Below are 24,260 nucleotides of genomic sequence, written 5' to 3'. Positions count from 1 at the left end.
AGAATTCTGCAGGACAGGTCAGTATCCTCACATACCCCCTCCCCCACCCCAAGCATTCCTTTTGCAGCTGGACTGGATGGCCAAAGATTTCTTTCAGCATGTCTTAATCAAAACTCTAAAGTCATAAAATGAAGGACAGACCCTCTCCTGAGGACAAGATTGCTACTATAAGAAAATGATTACTCTCTTCCTGTTTGTGGCTCCTTTATAAGTTCTTCCATATAATTGCTAACATTTTTTTAGGTTCTCCAATAGTCCGAGTCTATAGAGAACAGAAAACATCTCACTCCAAGTTTATTATATGTAATCACTGCAGATCACTGCCTAGCTTAGCCTCCTCTTCCTAAAGGCTGAATAATACTTCAGAAACCCTCCCAGTCCATGCCAATTAGAGAAGCAAGCTTTTAAGTTGGGAACTTTGTATAAGCCACTTGTGGGGCTACAATATCAGAAATGTTTCTGTCACTTGAGCTTTCTTAAGAGACCAGATCAGTGGCGTAGCCAGACTGCCAATTTTGGGTGGGCCTGAACCCAAAGTGGGTGGGCACAAAATTTTCTCTCTACCCCCCTCCCCCAGCAAAATTTAGTCACACTTTTCAGTGAGCTTTCAGAGGCCAAACCTCCTGCCTCAGGTCAGTATAATGCTGTTACGATATCCTCTCCTGACCTAAGGAAGGAAGTATTGGTCTCTGAAACTTTATTAACACAGGTACCATATTACTTTATCCTAAATTAAAAATAAAATTATTTTCTTTACCTTTGTTGTATGGCCATTTACTTTTTCTCATTGTGTTGCTCCCAGTCTCTAGATTCTGCTTTCCTTCGTCTTTCTCTTGCCAGGGTTTTCCTGTCCGTTCATCACCTATGGCTTTTCATCTTTTCCTCACCCTTGTTCTCCACATGCCCCTTCCTCTTATTCTCCAGTCTTTCCCTACTCTGTCCTCTCCCTCTTTCCATCCAGCAGCTCCCCTCTTCCTCTCCCCATCCTTCCAGTGTCTCCCCTCTTTCTTTTGCATCCAGCGTCTCCTTTTTCTCCCTACCCTTCCATCCAGTGTCTTCCCTCTTTCTCTCCTTATCCTTCCACTCATCTACCCTCTCTCCTGATCCTTCCATCTAGTGTCTCTATCTCCCCTCTCCTTATATCCAGTGTCTATCTCTCTACCCTTTTTCTGTTCAGTCTCTTCCCTCTCTCCACATCCTTCTAGTTTCTCCCCTTTCTCTCTGCATCCTATCATCCATCTCCCCTCTTTCTCTCCCTATCCTCCCATGTCCAGCAGCTCTCTTCCCTCTAGTCCCTTCTTCCTCTTCTTTCCTTGTCCAGCAGCTCTCCAGCCCCTTCCTCCTCTCCCTCCCATATCCAGTAGCTCTCTCCCTTCCCGCCAGTCCCTCCCATGTCCCAGCAGCTCTCCCTTCCCGTCAGTCCCTTCTTCCTCTCCTTCCCATGTCCCTTCCCGCCAGTCCCTCCCATGTCCCAGCAGCTCTCCCTTCCCGTCAGTCCCTTCTTCCTCTCCTTCCCATGTCCCAGACGCTCTCTCCCTTCCCTCCAGTCCCTTCTTCCTCTCCCTCCCATGTCCCAGCAGCTCTCTCCCTTCCCTCCAGTCTCTTCTTCCTCTCCCTCCCATGTCCCAGCAGCTCTCCCTTCCCGTCAGTCCCTTCTTCCTCTCCCTCCCATGTCCAGTAGCTCTTTCCCATCCAATCCCCTCCTCCTCTCCATCCCATGTCCAGCAGCTCTCTCCCTTCCCTCCAGTCCCTTATTCCTCTCCCTTCCATGTCCCAGTAGCTCTCTCCCTTCCCTCGTCCCTTCCTCCTCTCCCTCCTATGTCCCAGTAGCTCTTTCCCTTCCCTCAGCCCTTCCTCCTCTCCCTCCCATGTCCCAGCAGCTCAGCCATTTTCCCTCCAGCCCGCCCATCCACAACCTTCCCGCTGCCCTTTAGTCCAGCGGAGGCAGCGTTCAGCATTTCCTTCCTGCCCTGTCTTTTCCCCAAGCTCTGCTGCATCGCCCCAAGTGGAATCCTTCTCCTTTTCGGCCGTCGCGCTGCGCTGCCGTTCACACAGGAAGCTTCGCTCCTCCCCCACCGCGTTCATCCGGCCCTAACAGGAAGTGCATCAGAGAGGGCCAGAATGGACGCGGCGCGGGAGGAGCGAAGATCCCTGTGTGAACGGCAGCGCAGCGTGACGGCCGAAAAGAAGAAGGATTCCACTTGCAGGGACGATGCAGTGGAGCTTGGGGAAAGACAGGGCAGGAAGGAAACGCTGAACGCTGCCTCCGCGGGACAAAAGGGCAGCGACAGCGTGCGAAGGATGGGCGGGCCTGGAGGGAAAATGGGTGGGCCTGGGCCCGTCCAGGCCCACCCGTGGCTACGCCCCTGGACCAGATGAATTATGAGTTCTAAGCCTTGAAACATAAAATTCTTACCATTTCTATAGATGCATCCTTTGGGTAAAATATTAAATTGTAACGTCGCAGGAGAGCAGCATTTGGATCATACCATTCTGCAATGAACACATATCTGTCTTCATCACTCTAAAAGACAAATACAGCAAAGTAATGTAGTTTTCCAAAATTAGTGTATAAAAAGCTTTAAAGCTACCGTTATTCATTCTCATGCAATAATAAGGGCACATTAAGGAAAAACTCCGTTTATCCATCTGGGCAGAACAGAATGCTTGCAAAAAGTACACATTTAGAATTTGTAGCATTACGTTTGGAAATGTATACTCCATCTTGGAATTCACAGACTTGTGATCCTCAAACCCAACCCACGTTTTTCTTTTTGTTGTTGTGTTGTGTTAGAGTGAAGGTGAATTTTTTTTCTTTTAATGAGACCTATACAAGGTCAACCACTAAGTTGTGCGGGTGAAATTAAAACCTAAATTTCAAGGTTCTGCTGCTCTTTGGGCATCACTCAGCAATGCAGTCTAACACTAAAATTATAGGTCATCAGAAGAACCTCTTTCTTTTCAGTCCAGGGGCCCTCTTTACTAAGGTGCACTAGCGTTTTTAACGTGTGCACAAAATTAGCGCGCGCTGTATAGGCACCCATAGGAATACTGTGGGCGCCTACACAGGTAGCGCACGCTAATGGTTAGAGTGTGATAAAAGTGATAACGTGTCTCGAGCGCAGCTTAGTAAACAGGGCTCCAGGTCTTGCCATAATACAGTCTGATACAGTCGAAGATCTATCAAGCCCAGTATCCTGTTTCCATCAGTTGACAATCCAAGTCACAAGTACCTGGCAAGGTCCCAAAAGAGTAAAACAGATTTTATGCTGCTTAGCCTAAATACACTCTCTTCTGAATTCTCTTCCCCTGTACTCTCACCACATTTAAAACACTACCCACAGATAAAATTGTTATACCCGAATGTTTCTTACTATTGTTCTACCGCCCTATCATTTTCCCATTGTTACATTCCATTGTTCTATTCCCCTAATGACATTTTGACTTTGTCTTCCCATAACCCTCACAATGTAACCCATAATAGAATTGTAACAAATTGTATTTCTATCATTCACAATATATTGTAAGCCACACTGAGCCCGCAAATAGGTGGGAAAATGTGGGATACAAATGCAATAAATAAAAACAAGCAGGTATTTTCCATCTTAATAATGGTTATGGATGTTTCTTTTAGGAAATTATTCAAACCTTTTTAAAAGCCTGCTAAGCTGCCTGCTTTTTTACCACATTCCCTGGCAACAAATTCCAGAGTTTAATTACATGTTGAGTGAAGAAATATTTTCTCCAGTTTGTTTTAAGTTTACTACTTAGTAGCTTTATTGTGTGCCCCCAAGTCCTAGTGTTTTTGGAAAGAGTAAACAAGAGATTCACCTTTACCCTTTCCACTTCACTCAGTATTTTATAGACCTCTATTATATCTCCCCTAGCCACTTTAGACTTTTGTCACAGGGAAGCCATCCCTTCCCCTTTATCATTTTCATCACCCTTCTCTGTACCTTTTCTAATTTCGCCAGTGGCGTACCAAGGGGGGGGTGGTGGGGGCGGTCCGCCCCGGGTGTCGGCGGGTGGGGGGGTGATCCGCCGTCTCCTGCCACCACCCTGCGGGGTTTTTTTAAAATCCATGCAGCGCCTCGTGTCTGCCCTGCTGTGTGCTTTGAAAAAAGAAAATCGCTTCGCTGGCGTCGGGCCGGCCTTCTCTCGCTATGTCCCGCCCACTTTTGAGGTAACTTCCTATTTCCTCGAGGGCGGGACATAGCGAGAGAAGGCCGGCCCGACGCCAGCGAAGCGATTTTCTTTTTTCAAAGCACACAGCAGGGCAGACACGAGGCGCTGCATGGATTAAAAAAAACGCAGGGTGGTGGCAGGAGAAGAGGGCTCTGTCGCTCTCCACGAAGGGGGGGGGGGCTCAGAGGGGAGAAGGGAATTGGGGAGGGGTGGGGGGAGCTGAGAGGGGTTCTCAGAAGGGAGAAGGGAATTGGGGAGGGGTGGGGGGAGCTGAGAGGGGTTCTCAGAAAGGAGAAGGGAACTGGGGAGGGGTGGGGGAGCTCAGAGGGGTTCGCAGAGGGGAGAAGGGAATTTGGGGAGGCGTGGGGGAGCTCAGAGGGGTTCTCAGAGGGGAGAAGAGAATTTGGGGAGGGGTGGGGGAGCGCAGAGGGGAAAAGGGAATTGGGGAGGGGTGGGGGAGCTCAGAGGGGTTCGCAGAGGGGTGGAGGGAGCTCAGAGGGGTTCTCAGAAGGGAGAAGGGAACTGGGGAGGGGTGGGGGAGCTGAGAGGGGTTCTCAGAGGGGAGAAGGGAACTGGGGAGGGGTGGGGGAGCTGAGAGGGGTTCTCAGAGGGGAGAAGGGAACTGGGGAGGGGTAGGGGAGCTGAGAGGGGAGAAGGGGATTGTGGAGGGGTGGGGGTGCTCAGAGGGGAGAAGGGGTCTGAAGCTGGAACTGGGGTCTGACAAGGGGGCAGGAGGGAGAATGGGTCTGGGGCTGAAAAGGGGGGATGCAAAGCATGTGGTGGATGAAGGGGGCTGGAGCTGGGGGCTGAAAAGGAGGGTATTTGGGATAAGGGGGCTAGTGCTGGAACTGTGGGCTGAAACGGGGCAGGGGCTGAAACTGGGGGCTTTAAAGGGGACAGGGAGAACTGGCTGGGGCTGAAGCTCAGGACTGGTGAGAGAAAAGGGCTGGGGTTGAAACTAGGGGCTGAAAAGGGGACAGGGAGAAGTGGCTGGGGTCTGAAGCTCAGGACTGATGGGAGAAAAGGGCTGGGGACTGGTGGGATAGTGGGGCTGAAAAGAGGGGCAGGTGGGAGATGTGGGCTGGGGCTGGAACTAGGGGCAGGTGGAACTGGGGGCTGAAAAGGGGGGGCAGAGAGAGGGGACACCAGACCCTGGATGGAAGTGGGGAGCGTGAGGGAGGGCAGACCCTGGATGGATGGGAGAGGGAGGGCAGACGGATTGAAGGGGCAGAGAGAAAGGGCGGATGGTGGGTGGAAGGGGGAGAGAGAAAGAGGGCAGTCTGGGGCAAATGGTGGATGGAAGGGACATGAGAGAGGGCAGACACTGGATGGCAGAGAGAGAGCAAAGACAGATCCTGGATGGAAGGAAGACAGTGAAAAGAAGATGAGAAAAGCAGAAACCAGAGACAACAAACTGTAAATATATATTTTTATTATTTTGCTTTAGGATATAGTATTGTAGCTGTGTTGTTTATAAATAGAACATGTAAATAAGGTAATCTTTTTATTGGACTAATTTTAATACATTTTGACTTAACTTTCAGAGAACAAAACCCCCTTCCTCAGGTCAGGATAAGATACTGTAACAGCACTATACTGTACTGACCTGAGGAAGGAAATGTTGGCCTCTGGAAGCTAAATGTATTAGTCCAGTAAAATGGTATTATTTTATTTTCTGTATTTGTTTTATTTCTATTTGTTAATTTGTAAAGTGGTGATTGGTATTTGTTAGTTTTTTCAAATTTACATCTGCTGTTTTTATATTTTGCACAGTACTAGGGGACATTTTCTGTTTCTGTGGTGTTGCATTTTATGCAGAGTCTGGCATCGGGGGTTCAGTTTAATTTTTGTCTAAATAGAAAGTTTATGATTACTTATTCTATAGTGGATTAGGGTGTATCTGTGTTTGTGAAAAAGACATGGCTTTCGGTTGGCATTGACTGTGCAGGATCGACGATCTGTACTAATCTGTCTGTTTTCATTTTACAATAGGTGAATTGATGTTCTAGTGCTCACTGTAGTGTTTAAGATGCTTTCCTTTTCCTTGTGTGACTCGTAGAAATTACTGCTTACGGTATGGTAGAATTGCTCTATAGGTCCTGAGTGTTTTGTATTCTCGGTCTGCCTAGTACTGGATTTGGGGGGGGGGGGTGTTATAAAATGACCAGCCCCGGGTGTCAACTACCCTAGGTACGCCACTGAATTTCGCTACATCTTTTTTAAGAAACGGTGACCAGAATTGTACACAGTAGTCGACGTACTTCCTAACTAGTCTATAACATTTGGTTACTTAGGCATTCAATGATATATATATATATATATATATATATATATATATATATATATATATATATCTACTACTACTTATCATTTCTATAGCGCTACTAGACGTACGCAGCGCTGTACACTTGAACATGAAGAGACAGTCCCTGCTCAACAGAGCTTACAATCTAATTAGGACAAACAAGAGATAAGGGAATATTAAAGTGAGGTTGATAAAATAAGGGTTCTGAACAAGTGAATAAGGGTTAGGAGTTAAAAGCAGCATCAAAAAGGTGGGCTTTTAGCTTAGATTTGAAGACGGCCAGAGATGGAGCTTGATGTACCGGCTCAGGAAGTCTATTCCAGGCATATGGTGCAGCAAGATAAAAGGAACAGAATCTGGAGTTAGCGGTGGAGGAGAAGGGTGCAGATAAGAGAGATTTACCCAGCGAACGGAGTTCCCGGGGAGGAATGTAGGGAGAGATGAGAGTAGAGAGGTACTGAGGAATTGCAGAGTGAATGCACTTATAAGTCAATAAGAGGAGTTTGCACTGTATGCAGAAACGGATAGGAAGCCAGTGAAGTAACTTGAGGAAAGGGCTAATATGAGCAGAAAGACACTGGCAGAATATTAGTAGTGAAGCAGAATTTTGAACAGATTGAAGAGGAGAGAGATGGCTAAGTGGGAGACCTGTGAGAAGCAAGTTGCAATAGTCTAAACGAGAGGTGATGATGAGGGTTCTGGTAGTGTGCTCAGAAAGGAAAGGGCGAATTTTGGTGATATTATAGAGAAAGAAACGACAGGTTTTAGCAGTCTGCTGAATATGTGCAGAGGAGAGGGAGGAGTCGAAGGTGACCCCGAGGTTATGAGCTGATGAGATAGGAAGGATGAGAGTGTTATCCACAGAGAGAATGCGGGAGGAGGAGAGGATGGTTTAGGGGGAAAGATAAGAAGCTCAGTCTTGTTCATGTTTAGTTTCAGATGGCATTGAGACATCCAGGCAGCAATGTCAGACAGGCAGGCTGATACTTTGGACTGGATTTCGGCTGAGATTTCCGGTATGGAGAGGTAGATCTGGGAGTCATCAGCGGCGGCAAGACTCATCTTCGGAAAAACACGATTTGAAAGCGCAAAACCCCTTCAAGGAAAACTACATTGGCTACCAATCAAAAAATGCATCGCCTTCAAAATCTGCACTATGGTGAAGCACCGGGATATATGATGAACTTGATCGACCTACCAACCAGAAACACATCCACATCAGCACGACAATACCTAAACCTCAACTACCCAAGCTGCAAAGGACTAAAATACAAATCAACCTTCGCATCCAGTTTTTCCTACAACAGCACACAACTATGGAACGCACTACCAAAAACCATGAAAACCACACACGACCACCTCCAATTCAGGAAAAAAACCAAAAACCCACCTGTTTCAAAAGGCTTACCCCACCGACCCAACTTAAATACCTGAACTCCGCGACACTATAACACCTCAGACCGCACTGATCACCAAACAATCTAATCTGTTCTTGCTATCCTCTTTATGGTCCCACCACATGTTCCTTCATGTGGTCCCTACCCTTCCTACCTCAACTTAACCATTATTTGTATTTGTTTTACTCCGGAGTCTATCAACACCTCTCCGATACCATGTAAGCCACATTGAGCCTGCAAATAGGTGGGAAAATGTGGGGTACAAATGTAACAAATAAATAATAAAGATGATACTGAACACCATGGGATGAGATCAGAGTACCAAGGGAAGAAGTATAGATGGAGAAAAGAAGAGGTCCCAGGACAGATCCCTGAGGTACACCAACTGACAGTGGGATAGAAGTAGAGGAGGATCCACCAGAGTAAACACTAAAGGTACGCTGGGAGAGATAAGAATCAAACCAGGAAAGAACAGAGCCCTGAAATCCAAGTGAGGATAGCGTTATCAAGGAGTAGGCTGTGATCAACAGTGTCAAAGCAGCAGATAGATCGAGAAGGATGAGGATAGAATAGAGACCTTTGGATCTGGCCAGGAACAGGTCATTGGAGACTTTAGCAAGCGCTGTTTCAGTTGAATGAAGGTGCGAAAGCCAGATTGAAGTGGATCAAGAACAGCTTGAGATGAAAGAAAGTCAAGGCAATGGCGGTGAACAGCACGTTCAAGTATCTTGGATAGGAAAGGGAGAAGGGAGATGGGGCGATAGTTGGAAGGACAGGTAGGATCCAATGAAGGTTTTTTAATGAGTGGTGTGACTACGGCATGTTTGAAGGCATCAGGAACAGTCGCAATGGAAAGTGAAAGATTGAGGATATGACAAATAAAAGGGATGACAGTAGGAGAGATAGTGTTAAGTAGATAAGTGGGCATAGGATCAGAGGAACAGGTAGTTAGTTTTGAGGAGGAAAGAAGATGTGTAGTTTCCTCTTCAGTGATTTCAGAAAAGGAAGAAAAGGAGGCAGGGGTTGGACTGTTGAGAGAATGGAATAAGGGAAGGAGAGGTGGAGGTGACTTGGTTGAGAATTCAAGTTTAATCTTGTGAACCTTACCATGAAAATATTCAGCCAGAGTCTGGGGGGAAAAGCGAAGGGGGAGTTGGAAGTGAAGGCACTTTGAGGAGAGAAGTTCAGTGTGGCAAAGAGACATCGAGGGTCTGAGCCAAGAGAATTTGTCAACTGGATGTAATAAGTCCTGTTTGGCAAGTAAAAGAGCAGACTGGAAGGAGGTCAGCAAGAATTTGAAATGTATGAAGTCAGCATGGGCACTGGATTTCAGCCAAAGGAGTTTGGCAGAGCGGGCACAGGAACGTAGGTAGCAGATTCTAGGTCAGCCAAGGCTGGGGTTTGGTACGTTTTACAGAACGGGGAATGGGAAGAGCGAGAGTATCCAGAGCAGAGGAGAGAATAGTTTTATAGGAAGAGACAGCCTCATTGACAGACTTGGATAACATAGTGGTAGAGAAGAGATTTGAAACACTGGAGGACAAAGTAGCCTGAAGATTCCTAAATGTATTGGTTAAGATTGGACGGGACTGGGGAGGAGGGTGTTTAAGTTTGAATGTTATCAGATGATGGTCAGAGAGGGGAAGAGTTGAGGCACAGAAACTGGAGAGTGAGCAGTTTGAGAAGAGGATAAGAACAAAACAGTGGCCATTCTGGTGAGTGGGGGCAGTGGAGCACAGTTGAAGATTGAAAGAGGATGTTAAAGCAAGAAACTGAGAAGCATAAGAGTCAGAGGGATCATTAGCATGAATGTTAAAATCCCCAAGAATGAGGGAAGGAGATGAAGGTTCAAGAAAGAAGGAAAGCCAGGCATCAAAGTAAGTGAGAAAGGAAGAAAGGGACTTATCAGAGGGTCGATAAATGACTGCTACTCGGAGAGGCAGAGGAGCAAATAGACGGATGGAGTGGACTTCGAAGGAAGAAAAACAGTGAGACTGAGGTGGAAGAAGAGGTTGAAACAAGAGGATGAAAGTAGTAGACCGACACCACCTCCGCGGCCAACCGGGCGAGGAGTATGGGAGAAAAGATAACCTCCATGGCATAGGGCTGCGACTGAAGCAGAGTCTTCAGGGTAAAGCCAAGTTTCAGTTAAGGCAAGCAGATGGAGAGTACAAGAGATAAAGAGGTCATGGATGTAGGAAAGTTTGTTACAGACAGAGCGGGCATTCCAAAGAGCACAAGAGAAAGGCAGGGAAGAAGGGGGGAGGAGAGGAACAGAAATTAGATTGGAGATATCATGGTGTGACCTGCACAAATAGGATGAGAGCTGATGTGGAAGACCAGGATTGGGATTAATGTCCCCAACGGAGAGCAGGAGAAGGAGCAAGAGAGTATGGAGAAGAGTAGAGGTATGATGACAGCGACAAAGGGAAATGGGACTTGATATACTGCCTTCAAAGTGGTTTACATACATTCAGGTACTTATTTTGTATCAGGGGCAATGGAGGGTTAAGTGACTTGCCCAGAGTCACAAGGTGCTGCAGTGGGAATCGAACTCAGTTCCCCAGGATCAAAATCCACTGCACTAACCACTAGGCTACTCCTCCTGGCGAGATGTACTCAGATAGAAAGGAGATGGATGAATGGAAGGAAGGAAATGTTGAAGGTTGAGAGCTGAGAAAAAGGAAGAGGAAAAAAGAGATAGTGAGATGATGAATACAGAGGGTGGACAATGTGTTCCTACAGTGTACAGTGGTGTCAGATGGAGAAACAGATTAGGAAGGGCCAGTACCAAGAAGAAAAAGTGTACTGGAGCCATAAGTAGTAACTGTGAGACAAATAAATGTAAAGAGAAAATGCCCCGGTGAAGGCTGTAAGGATATGCAGATGAGCTGCAAGTCCTCCACATATTTCTTTTCCAGCAAAGATGTCTATGTACTCATCCAGTGTAACCAAGATGTTCACGTGGAGTGGCATAATCGAACGCGAATGCCCATCTCCATGGGCGACTATTTCTGAAAACGGGTACATGAAGGGGAGGACCAGACCGTATTTTTGAAAAAAATGGGCGTCCATCTTTCGGTTCGAAAATACGGTTTGTACAGACCAAATGTGCCATGGATTTAGTCGTTTGTGAGCTGGGCGTTTGTTTTTTTTTAGCGATAATGGAAACTAAAAACTCCCAGCTCACAAACATCCTAATCCAAGCCATTTTGTCATGGGATGGGCCAGGATTCGTAGTACACTCACTCCCCTAACATGCCAAGACACCAACTGGGCACCCTAGAGGTCAGTGCGGTGGACTTCAGAAACTGCTCCCACATGCATAGCTCCCTTACCATGGGTGCAGAGCCCCCAACCCCCCTCCCCCAAAACCCACTACCACAAATATACAACACTACCATAGCTCTTAGGGGTGAAGGGGGCACCTACATGTGGGTACAGTGGGTTTTGGCGGGCTCCCATTTACCAGCACAAGTGTTACAGGTGGGAGGGGGATGGGCCTGGGTCCACCTGCCTGAAGTGCACTGCGGTACCCACTAAAAGTGCTCCAGGGACCTGCATACACGCAGGCCTCTAGGACTTGTTGCTGCTGTATAACCTTGGCACACCAGTTGACACCTGAAGACTAATCACTCCGAAAATGTCCTTTATTGGAATAAGCACGTTTAATCACAGTTAACTGCAGATCAGAGGTTGTGCCCCACTGGCAACGAGTCTCCCTGGTACTGAGATTAGCAGTAGGTCAGACCTGGCAGAATGCTGTACAATGCCCTCTTTCAGCAACATTCAAGGTATGAACTAGGTTCTGTAACGTGGCTAACACATGAAAGGGATCTAAAACTGGCTTACAAAAATGGCCACTACCTCATGGACTACCGGAAATAAAACAGGGCACACTCTGACCCAGTAGGCAGGGGGAAAAGCACCATGGGAGTAGAGCCTACCACCTAATATCATCGTGAGCATTTAACACAAGCTAGTGGAATCACGGAGCCCAATACCTACACCCACCACAATGCATTGCTGATGTGACTCTGCAGTGCACCTAACAGAAAAGGTGTCACACTCACCCGAGACGCACGTCAGAACCAGGGAAAGGCTGTCACAGGATAGAACACATTCTGCTGTCATGGAGGTGGGTACGACATTTGAGGCTGGCATAGAGACTGGCAAAAAAGGTTTTTCAAGTGGGTTTTTTTTGGTTGGAGGGAATTAGTGACCACTGGGGGAGTACGGGGAGGTCATCCCCGATTCCCTCCGGTGGTAATCTGGGCAGTTGGGCCACTTTTTTGGGACTTGTTCGTGAAAAAACAGGGTCCAAAAAAAGTGACCCAAATTCGTGCTAAAAACGCCTTTCTTTTTTCGATTATCGGTCAAGGACGCTCATCTCTCCTAGGCTGATAACCATGCCCCAGTCCCGCCTTCACCACGCCTCCGACACGCCCCCGTCAACTTTGGTCGTTTCCGCGACGGATCGCAGTTGAAGCCGCCCAAAATTGGCTTTCAATTATACCGATTTGGGCACCCACTGGAGAAAGACACCTATCTCCCGATTTGGTTCGAAATATGGGCGTCTTTCTCTTTCGAAAATAAGCTGGATAGTGTTTCTGATAGTAGTTCAAACTATAATCTAAACCTCTAAACAGAAAGGATGGTATCCAGTGTGTCATTATAGAGGTTTTTATGACATACAGGTTTTAAAAGATGTGTGAATTTCATCTTTGCAGTCAATTCAAATTGATGATTTGGAGATTACAGTTTATAGTTGTTATGATTCATTGGTCCAAGCTTTGGATCAGATTGCTGCAATGAAAGAGAAATGTGATGAAGGACTTACAGACTACTCAAAAATTCTGCACCTATAATTCTGATATTACATTAGCCTTATTCTTTCTTCATTGCACTAGCTAACATACTCTGGCATGTCAGATTTAAGGTGATCTACTTAATTTTTAAGACGTTATCTGGAGAAGCCCCTCAATAGTTTACTGCAGCTTTGCAGTTATATACATGACAGGGTATTGCGTTCTGAGGGCACCAGGATTCTGCAGCTGCCAGCTGCACAAGCATAATAGAGTATTTATGCTTGCTGGGCCATCAGAATGGAACAAGCTACCAGCATAGATAAGACTAATGGATAATTATTGTGGTTTCAGAAAACAGGTGAGAAAGTTATTGTTTGGTCAAGCTTTTGGCTCATAATTTGTTCTCCGATACACTGTATGAGAACTATGTCTATAATTTTTTAGCTATAAAGTTCTACTTCAGGTATGCTGCACTATTTCCCGTCCCCCATCTTTCTTTACTATCAGCCTCATGAAGGAATTTCTGGCTGGTCGCAAACTCTGATGGGACCTCCTGTTGCTAAGGCAACTCAGCTACCTGGTATAACTTGTTACAAATGTAATTTAATGAGAAGTGGTATGGCAAGGACATCAATTGCAAGCCTCCAGCACATATGAAAGACCCAATTACAAGTCTCCAGCACATATGCAGCACCTATGATTGGTCCAGGGTAGAAAAGAGGTGGATGCTCACCACAGCCTATAAAACCACGCTGCAAACAAAGAAACTCTGAAAAACTAGGCATGCTTGGAAAGAGAGTTTCTCCGAGGACAAGCAGGCTGCTTGTTCTCACTGATGGGTTGACGTCCTCGGCAGCCCCCTCCATCGGAAAGTTTACTAGCAAAGGCCTTTGCTAGTCCTCGCGCGCCCATGCGCGGCCGTCTTCCCGCCCGAAACCGGCTCGAGCCGGCCAGTCTTCTTTCGTCCGCGCTCGGTACGGTCGTGTTACGCCGTTCGTGCCCCAGAGAGTCGACCTCGCGCGTCCGTTTCGACGTGTTTTTCACTCTTTTTCATCAAAAAAGTTCGGGAAGCGCTCCGGAAGTGTTCCGGAAGACCCTTTCGGGTTTTCTGCCCTTCCCGTATTTTTCTCAGTTTTTGCCCCGTAAGTTTTCTTTCGTTGTCGGGGTAGGCCTAGTTTGGCCTCGGTCGAGATTTTCTCCCTTTAAATTTTGGTGCTTCAATTTTCGCCATTTCGGCTTTTGACTTCGCCGGCGTGATTTTTCCGCCCATGACATCGAAGCCTTCCAGCGGCTTCAAGAAGTGCACCCAGTGCGCCCGGGTAATCTCGCTCACTGATCGACACTCGTCGTGTCTTCAGTGTCTGGGGGCCGAGCACCGCCCTCAGAACTGCAGTCTGTGTTCCCTGCTTCAAAGGCGGACTCAGGTAGCGAGATTGGCCCAGTGGAACGTTTTGTTCTCGGGCTCTTCGTCGGCATCGGCACCGGAGGCATCGAGTGCATCGACGTCGTCAGCGTCCGGACCATCTTCCTTGGCTGCCGCTCCATCGACTGCATCGAGGCATCGGACCTCTGCATCGGCGCCGAGGCATCGGGCGACTGCATCGACGTCGGTGGTACCGAGACTTCGTCTGCTGATGTCGTCGGACGGAGGTGCATCGTCAGGAGTGCAGGTGAGGGCTGTCCATTCCCCTGCTGGTGGCGGTGAGCCTTCGGGTGGGTCTCCTCCCACCCTGAGGGCTCCTGCGGTACAGCCCCCCCGGGATCGACCCTCTTCGGTCTCGGCCCCGAGGAAGCGACGGATGGATTCTACGTCCTCCTCGTCGGTGCCGGGGAGCTCCGGTGACATGCTTCGGAAGAATTCGAAGAAGCATCGACACCGGTCTCCTCCCCGTGTCGGCACCGAGAGCTCTGGGTCGCCGAGGGATTCGGCACCCAGCAGGCATCGGCACCGAGAGGACCGCTCACCCTCTGTTCAGGAGGTGTCGATGCGCTCCACTCTGGACAGCCCGGAACAGCCTCCTCGCCCGGAACAGGTTCTGACGTCGACGCCTGCATCGACCTCTCAGCCTTTTTCTGCAGCCACTCTGAACGAGAGCCTCCGGGCCGTTCTCCCAGAGATTCTGGGAGAGCTGTTGCGCCCTACCCCTCCGGTACCGGCGGTGCTTGCGCCTCCGGTACCGTCGAGCATGGCGCCGGCTGGCCCATCGCCCAGGTTGAGGTCCCCGACGTCGGTACCGCGTGCGGTGCCGACCGCGGCCACCTCCCAGGAAGGCTCCCCGACTACGTCGGCGGAGGGAGCTTCGCCGATGCGGGCCAGGGAGTCTACCTCTCGACGCCCCCATCGTGGACGTGGTTCCACAGAGTCGAGCAGGGCGAGGTTGCAGACACAGGTCCGTGAACTTGTGTCTGACACCGAGGGTGAGGCCTCGTGGGAGGAAGAGGAAGATCCCAGATATTTCTCTGACGAGGAGTCTGAGGGTCTTCCGTCTGATCCCACTCCCTCTCCTGAGAGACAGCTTTCTCCTCCCGAGAGTCTGTCTTTTGCCTCCTTTGTCCGGGAGATGTCTACGGCCATCCCCTTCCCGGTGGTTGTGGAGGACGAGCCCAGGGCTGAAATGTTTGAGCTCCTGGACTATCCTTCTCCACCTAAGGAAGCGTCCACGGTTCCCTTGCACCATGTCCTGAAAAAGACATTGCTTGCGAACTGGACCAAGCCGTTAACTAATCCCCACATTCCCAAGAAGATCGAGTCCCAGTACCGGATCCATGGAGACCCAGAGCTGATGCGCACTCAGTTGCCTCACGACTCTGGAGTTGTGGATTTGGCCCTAAAGAAGGCTAAGAGTTCTAGGGAACATGCTTCGGCGCCCCCGGGCAAGGACGCTAGAACCTTAGACTCCTTTGGGAGGAAGGCCTACCATTCCTCTATGCTCGTGTCCAAAATCCAGTCTTACCAGCTCTACACGAGCATACACATGCGGAACAATGTGCGGCAGTTGGCGGGCTTGGTTGATGCTCTTCCCCCTGAGCAAGCCAAGCCTTTTCAGGAGGTGGTCAGGCAGCTGAAGGCGTGCAGAAAATTCCTGGCCAGAGGAGTTTATGACACTTTTGATGTTGCGTCCAGGGCCGCTGCTCAAGGTGTGGTGATGCGCAGGCTCTCATGGCTGCGTGCCGCCGACCTGGAAAATAGACTCCAGCAGCGGATTGCGGACTCGCCTTGCCGTGCGGACAACATTTTTGGCGAAAAAGTCGAACAGGTGGTAGAGTCTCTCCACCAGCGGGACACCGCATTCGACAAATTCGCCCGCCGGCAGCCTTCAGCCTCTACCTCTACAGGTAGAAGATTTTTCGGGGGAAGGAAGACTGTTCCCTACTCTTCTGGCAAGCGTAGGTACAATCCTCCTTCCCGACAGCCTGCGGCCCAGGCTAAGCCCCAGCGCGCTCGCTCTCGTCAGCAGCGTGCGCCTCAGCAAGGCCCCGCGGCTCCCCAGCAAAAGCAAGGGGCGAGCTTTTGACTGGCTCCAGCAGAGCATAGCCGACATCAACGTATCCGTGCCGGGCGACCTGCCAGTCGGGGGGAGGTTGAAAGTTTTTCACCAAAGGTGGCCTCTCATAACCTCCGATCAGTGGGTTCTGCAAATAGTCCGGCAGGGATACACCCTCAATTTGACCTCAAAACCTCCAAATTGTCCACCGGGAGCTCAGTCTTACAGCTTCCAGCACAAGAAGGTACTTGCAGAGGAACTCTCTGCCCTTCTCAGCGCCCATGCGGTCGAGCCCGTGCCATCCGGGCAAGAGGGGCTGGGATTCTATTCCAGGTACTTCCTTGTGGAAAAGAAAACAGGGGGGATGCGTCCCATCCTAGACCTAAGGGCCCTGAACAAATATCTCGTAAAAGAAAAGTTCAGGATGCTTTCCCTGGGCACCCTTCTCCCCATGATTCAGCAAAACGATTGGCTATGCTCTCTGGACTTGAAGGATGCCTACACTCACATCCCGATACTGCCAGCTCACAGACAGTATCTGCGATTTCAGCTGGGCACACGCCACTTCCAGTACTGTGTGCTACCCTTTGGGCTCGCCTCTGCGCCCAGGGTGTTCACAAAGTGCCTAGCTGTGGTAGCAGCGGCACTTCGCAGGCTGGGGGTGCACGTGTTCCCATATCTCGACGATTGGCTGGTGAAGAACACATCCGAGGCAGGAGCCCTGCAGTCCATGCAGATGACTATTCGCCTACTGGAGCTACTGGGGTTTGTGATAAATTATCCAAAGTCCCATCTTCTCCCCATGCAGAGACTCGAATTCATAGGAGCTCTGCTGGATTCTCGGACGGCTCGCGCCTATCTCCCAGAGACGAGAGCCAACAACTTGTTGTCCCTCGTCTCACGGGTGCGAGCGTCCCAGCAGATCACAGCTCGGCAGATGTTGAGATTGCTGGGCCACATGGCCTCCACAGTTCATGTGACTCCCATGGCCCGCCTTCACATGAGATCTGCTCAATGGACCCTAGCCTCCCAGTGGTATCAGGCCGCTGGGGGTCTAGAGGACGTGATCCACCTGTCCACGAGTTTTCTCAAATCCCTGTATTGGTGGACGATTTGCTCCAATTTGACTCTGGGACGTCCCTTCCAAATTCCTCAGCCACAAAAAGTGCTGACCACGGATGCGTCCCTCCTGGGATGGGGAGCCCATGTCGATGGGCTTCACACCCAAGGAAGCTGGTCCCTCCAGGAACGCGATCTGCAGATCAATCTTCTGGAGTTACGAGCGATCTGGAACGCTCTGAAGGCTTTCAGAGATCGGCTGTCCCACCAAATTATCCAAATTCAGACAGACAACCAGGTTGCCATGTACTATGTCAACAAGCAGGGGGGCACCGGATCTCGCCCCCTGTGTCAGGAAGCCGTCAGCATGTGGCTCTGGGCTCGCCGGCATGGCATGGTGCTCCAAGCCACATATCTGGCAGGCGTAAACAACAGTCTGGCCGACAGGTTGAGCAGGATTATGCAACCTCACGAGTGGTCGCTCAATTCCCGTGTGGTACGACAGATCTTCCAGGCGTGGGGCACCCCCCTGGTGGATCTCTTCGCATCTCGAGTGAACCACAAAGTCCCTCAGTTCTGTTCCAGGATTCAGGCCCACGGCAGACTGGCATCGGATGCCTTCCTCCTGGATTGGGGGGAGGGCCTGCTGTATGCTTATCCTCCCATTCCTCTGGTGGGGAAGACTTTGTTGAAACTCAAGCAAGACCGAGGCACCATGATTCTGATTGCTCCCTTTTGGCCGCGTCAGATCTGGTTCCCTCTTCTTCTGGAATTATCCTCCGAAGAACCGTGGAGATTGGAGTGTTTTCCGACCCTCATCACGCAGGACGAAGGGGCTCTTCTGCATCCCAGCCTCCAGTCTCTGGCTCTCACGGCCTGGATGTTGAGGGCGTAGACTTTGCCTCTTTGGGTCTGTCAGAGGGTGTCTCCCGCATCTTGCTTGCTTCCAGGAAAGACTCCACTAAGAGAAGTTACTTCTTTCATTGGAGGAGGTTTGCCGTCTGGTGTGACAGCAAGGCCCTAGATCCTCGCTCTTGTCCTACACAGACCCTGCTTGAATACCTTCTGCACTTGTCTGAGTCTGGTCTTAAGACCAACTCCGTAAGGGTTCACCTTAGTGCAATCAGTGCATACCATTACCAAGTGGAAGGTAAGCCGATCTCAGGACAGCCTTTAGTTGTTCGCTTCATGAGAGGTTTGCTTTTGTCAAAGCCCCCTGTCAAGCCTCCTACAGTGTCATGGGATCTCAATGTCGTTCTCACCCAGCTGATGAAACCTCCTTTTGAGCCACTGAATTCCTGCCATCCGAAGTACTTGACCTGGAAGGTCATTTTCTTGGTGGCAGTTACTTCGGCTCGTAGAGTCAGTGAGCTTCAGGCCCTGGTAGCCCAGGCCCCTTACACTAAATTCCATCACAACAGAGTAGTCCTCCGCACTCACCCTAAGTTCCTGCCAAAGGTCGTGTCGGAGTTCCATCTGAACCAGTCAATTGTCTTGCCAACATTCTTTCCCCGTCCTCATTCCTGCCCTGCTGAACGTCAGCTGCACACATTGGACTGCAAGAGAGCATTGGCCTTCTACCTGGAGCGGACACAGCCCCACAGACAGTCCGCCCAATTGTTTGTTTCTTTTGATCCCAATAGGAGGGGAGTGGCTGTAGGGAAACGCACCATATCCAATTGGCTAGCAGATTGCATTTCCTTCACTTACGCCCAGGCGGGGCTGGCTCTTGAGGGTCATGTCACGGCTCATAATGTTAGAGCCATGGCTGCGTCGGTAGCCCACTTGAAGTCAGCCTCTATTGAAGAAATTTGCAAAGCTGCGACGTGGTCATCTGTCCACACATTCACATCTCATTACTGCCTGCAGCAGGATACCCGACGCGACAGTCGGTTCGGGCAGTCAGTTCTTCAGAACCTGTTTGGGCTTTAGGATCCAACTCCACCCCCCGAGGGCCCTGTTTGTTCTGTTCCAGGCTACACTCTCAGTTAGTTGGTAAATTTTTTAGGTCAATCTCAGTTATGTCCTCGCCGTTGCGAGACCCAATTGACCATGGTTGTTGTTTTGAGTGAGCCTGGGGGCTAGGGATACCCCATCAGTGAGAACAAGCAGCCTGCTTGTCCTCGGAGAAAGCGAATGCTACATACCTGTAGAAGGTATTCTCCGAGGACAGCAGGCTGATTGTTCTCACAAACCCGCCCGCCTCCCCTTTGGAGTTGTGTCTTCCCTTGAAATGTATTGTCTTGCTACATACTGGACTGGCCGGCTCGAGCCGGTTTCGGGCGGGAAGACGGCCGCGCATGCGCGGTGCGCATGGGCGCGCGAGGACTAGCAAAGGCCTTTGCTAGTAAACTTTCCGATGGAGGGGGCTGCCGAGGACGTCAACCCATCAGTGAGAACAATCAGCCTGCTGTCCTCGGAGAATACCTTCTACAGGTATGTAGCATTCGCTTTCAGATCTGTCCAATGGCCTATTTTTTCCCGAAGAGGGTGCTCTCCCCCCTTCGTAGAAACTAATTTTCTACAGCTAAGAATCTTTCTTTCTTTCTTTCTTTCTTTCTTTCATTCTTTCATTCTTTCTTTCTTTCTCTTCTCTCTGTTCTGTGACCTTTGTATGAGGAACAAACTTTCCTTCCTTCTTTTTTCTCTTCTTTATATAGTCTGATTACCTATAATTACCAGAGGTACTGATGTTAGATTTTGTAAGTTTGTTACAACTAATATCTGATGCTGTGCTAGTGAGTAAGAATAAAAAGGACTTAATTCTCTCTAATTCCTGTTGAATTTTTTGCCTGTAATATTTTGTAACATGTTTACAGAATAGCAAACCAAATGCGCAGCCTAGTACAACTATTAGGACTTTCAAAGCATATGAGCAATAATTGAGTTTTGGTTTTGTGACATTTTTCTTTATATTACTATTTTTATTTTATACTTTTAGTTATTGCATATGATGTAATGTTGTCATGGGCATCTCAGCTTTTAGTGCTGGCTGATTTTTAGCACAAGCTAAAATTGTTAGCACATCTTAGTAAAAGACCCCTTTAATCATATAGGGAGTCTTTTAAAAAGGCCCGCTAGCATTTTTAGCACATGCCAATCAGGATGCGCTAAACGCTAGAGACACCCATAGGAATATATGGGCATCTTTAGCATTTAGCACATCCTAATTATTAACATGCGCTAAAAATGCTAGTAAAAGACCCTCATAATTTTATGTATGTTATTTTGTACCTCACCTGAAGCTGAGGATAAGCACTGAAAGGCTTCAGACTCACATTGTCCCCAAAGCTGCCAGAGAAATCAAAGCCCTGCTGCCTGCCTATACTGTTATACGATAACATATGAACATTTGTCCCCACCAGGAGCTTGAATTGTATTTCTCAAATGTTTGCATTAATTGTTAATCAGAAGATAAAGAAATCATTATAGAGTTTATATTTCATCCAACAATTTTTCTATCCCCTGCAATGCAATTTTTCAAGGCAAAAGTCTTTCAATTTCTCTCTAATACATTCATAAAAATTTGAAATTTTATTCTGTGACACTGAGGAATTCCATAAGACCTCATCTGTATGATTTTTTTTTTTTTAGAACCAATATGGGGCTAGAGTTACTAAAGTGTTACTGCATTAGTATATGCGAATGCCAATAATATACATTATTTTGCTAAAGGTACTCTTTTATGCAATGCAACCTAGTTACTAATAATGCATATGAACTGCATTTACACATAGTAACACTTAACTTACAGTTGGCTAAAGAATACAACCACATATGTACAATAACCATATACAAGAGTGATGTGCAAACAACAGCACTTCCCAATCTGTGGTTGTGATCATTTTATTCCAGACAAGCCTTTCCATCTGCTCCTAAACAATGGCCTGCTCTAATTACAGTGGTCTCTCTATTCCCCCTTCTCTTTTTCACTGTCTCATCTTTAACTGTTCACTCCCCTACCTCCCTTATTTGTTTCTATGTATGTATGTAACACGTAGAGATCCTTTCACTAAGGTGCACTAGTATTTTTAGCGCATGTGTTAGTTTAAATCATTTTTATTGGTTGTAACAGACAAATAAAACAGTTCTTTGTCAAGAATAAAATTTATACATAAAATTGTCAACCAACAGGCTGAATCAGCCTATCAAGTTACAGTATAGTATTTGCATTTTCTCCCCTTCCTTCCCCTCCTAGTGACCCTTAGTACTCCCTATGTCTTATCGCATTCTAGTATTACAAATATAACAAAAAACAACAATTGACAAACATCTGACTAAATTATTCCAGAATAAACTCCTTTGTTCGGCTTCGATTTATGTGAGTTATTTAACTGTGTTAATCCTGGGGAGTACCCTTCCCTACCCCCCCTGCCCTACCCATCCCTTCCTTTGCCCTACCCCCCCCCCCCCTTTGCTCCTTTACAAAGTCAACTGTGTTAGTAATTCAGTTCTCACAAAGGTCAGTATCTAAGGCAGTGGTATCTCTCATTGTACACTGCCTGCCCATCTATCAATAGATATTGTACCATCTATACCGCCATCAGCAGCCCCTCTATTTATTGACTGGGCCTATGAAGCCCAGGGGAAGCTTCAAAAATTCAGCAGTAAACTTCGTGCCTTAGCCGGAAGAGTAATCCAAAGCATTTCCCATTGTGCCCTGAACCTGAGACCCGCGGGGCTTTCCAAATCAGTCACCCCACACCTGTCTATTCTCATTTGTCGCACCATCTGTGCACGCCACGTCTGTAAAGGGGGTGTTTCTTTTGCCCTCCAGAATTGCAGAATTGTGGTTATTCCAAAATATATAGCCATCTTGGCAAATGCCCTAAAGTTCTGCAGTAAATTTAAAGCGGTTAAATAAGATCACAGATGAGGGTGCAATTCCATAATTGGTCTATTCCCGCTATAATCTGCCTCCAGAACCGCCCCACAAAGGGACAACCCCAGAACATATGCCCCAGAGAGGCCGCCCCTTGGCTACATTTGGGGCAGGTTCCTTCGGCAGTAAACCCCGCTCTCTGTGCTCTGTGAGGAGATATGTGTGTTCTCAACAGCCATCTATATAATCTCTCTCTCTGGGGTATGGAGAGTCGTTGTTTATAAATGGATTTCAAATATGATCTACATTCTTCCTCTGTAAGTGTACAGCCCAGATCCCTTGACCATTCCCGTGCAATCTGTCGGAAATCTAGTTCTGCTGTTGTGTCCTTCAGTTGCCGATGATGGAATCTCAATGGTATTGAGAGCTGTGCTCCCAAAGTAAACTCCTCAGAGAGAACCTCCACCACATCCTCCGTGAGGTCTGTCCACTCTAGGGAAGCAACATAGTGGCTCAACTGACGATATGCAAATTGGTATGTCGGGGGGATCCCATACCGGGTCTGAAGCTCTAGGTATGAGAGGATTCGTCCCTGTTCTGTGACTATGTGTGCCAGGTATACCATCCCCTTTCGTGCCCATCTGTTAAATATGCTAACCCCTTGGCCTGGCGGGAACGCTGGATTATCACATATTGACAGCCACGGGGATGTACGGGCAGAAAAGTGATAGCGTCTACACACCCACCTCTACGTCTCCCTGAGAGATTTCAAAAGGGGATGCCTTCGGAATGCTGCAATAGGCAGGGGTGTCCCAGAGTGGAGCAGGTGACTAAAGTGTATGTCTGGGAACATCGACATCTCCACTGGTGTAATAGAAAAATCAGACGTCCCCCGATACCAATCATTTATGTGTCTCATGGAACTTGCGATTGCCAGGAATTTGATGTTTATGAGTCCCATGCCTCCCCCCTCCCTTGGGGCCGTCATCAGGTGATAAGGAATTCTAGGTTTCTTCCCCTGCCAAAGGAACTTTTGTATTAGGCGCTGTAAGAGCTTTTCATCTTTGCGTTTCAAAAACAATGGTAATTGTTGAAAGATGTATAACCATTTGGGGGCAACCATCATATTAAACAGCGCTATTCTACCCCAGATTGTAAGTGGCAGCTCCCTCCACATAAACAGCTTATTTCTAGTCATCTCCATCAGTGGGCCTATGTTCTCTCTGTACATGGAGGCCCCATCTCTAGTTATGTACACTCCTAGATATTTCATTTTTGTTGTCTCCCATCTGAGCAAAGCCTCTCCTTGCCAGCATAATTTAATGTCACTATCCATGGGCAACGCACAGGACTTAGAGAGGTTAAGGCCAAACCCTGATAGCTGCCCATACTCCCTAATCAATGCTAGGGCAGTCTTAAAGGACTCCTGCGGGTTAGTTAAAACCAGGAGGATGTCATCGGCGTAAGCCAAAGCTCGGACCCCCCAGTCGTACCCCCCCAATTCCCGGATCTGAGTTTAGAAGACGTAATAATGGTTCTAGTGTAAGATCGAACAAAAGTGGGGATAAGGGGCAGCCTTGACGCGTTCCCCTGCCTATCTGAAACCTTTTCGAGATCCCCCCATTTGCTGTAACATAAGCTTCCAGGCCAGAATTGCTTGCCTCACTTCGGCAGGGATTCCTATCCAGTCTAGCATATAGAACAAGAAAGTCCATTCGACCCTGTCAAAAGCCTTTGTGGCATCGAGGCTCACCAACATCCCAGGGATTTCCTCATGCCGGCACTTTGCCATTGTCAATAAGACTCTCCGAATATGTGATACCGAGTGCCTTTTGGGGATAAATCCCACTTGTGTAGGCTCAATCACACTCGGTAGACATGCGTTGAGCCGAGTGGCCAGGATCTTCGCTAACAGTTTGATATCGACATTAATCAGCGAGATAGGCCTATAGGATTCGGACTCCTCCCCACATTTTCCCGGCTTCAACAGTAGTGATATGCAAGCAGTGTTTTCATGCAGTGGGAATCTCCCTTCCCGTATTACTGCCTGGTGATATTCAAATAATGGGCATAGCAACTGGGGCTGTAGCAGTTTGTAAATTCTCCTGAGTACCCATCCACCCCGGGAGCTGAGAAAGATTTTAGCCCTTTTATTGCTTCAGACACCTCCTTAAGTTGAATAGGGGCCTCTAGGCATGC

The 24,260-nt window shown here is 48.3% G+C and overlaps 1 protein-coding gene across 2 annotated transcripts in view; it reads right to left on the bottom strand.

Annotated features, from left to right (window-relative positions):
- NME7 (NME/NM23 family member 7) overlaps positions 1-24,260 on the bottom strand; it is a 525,560-nt gene that overhangs the window by 444,388 nt on the left and 56,912 nt on the right. For both annotated transcript variants that reach the window (XM_030203850.1, XM_030203849.1), the window contains exon 2: positions 2,417-2,524. In XM_030203850.1, the coding sequence (XP_030059710.1) occupies positions 2,417-2,524 (108 nt within the window). The remainder of the gene's footprint in view (positions 1-2,416; positions 2,525-24,260) is intronic.

Source organism: Microcaecilia unicolor, chromosome 5 (assembly GCF_901765095.1).
Source record: "Microcaecilia unicolor chromosome 5, aMicUni1.1, whole genome shotgun sequence".
NCBI lineage: Eukaryota > Metazoa > Chordata > Amphibia > Gymnophiona > Siphonopidae > Microcaecilia > Microcaecilia unicolor.
Note: the sequence above shows the minus strand (reverse complement) of the source record. Positions and strands in the feature narration are given on the sequence as shown.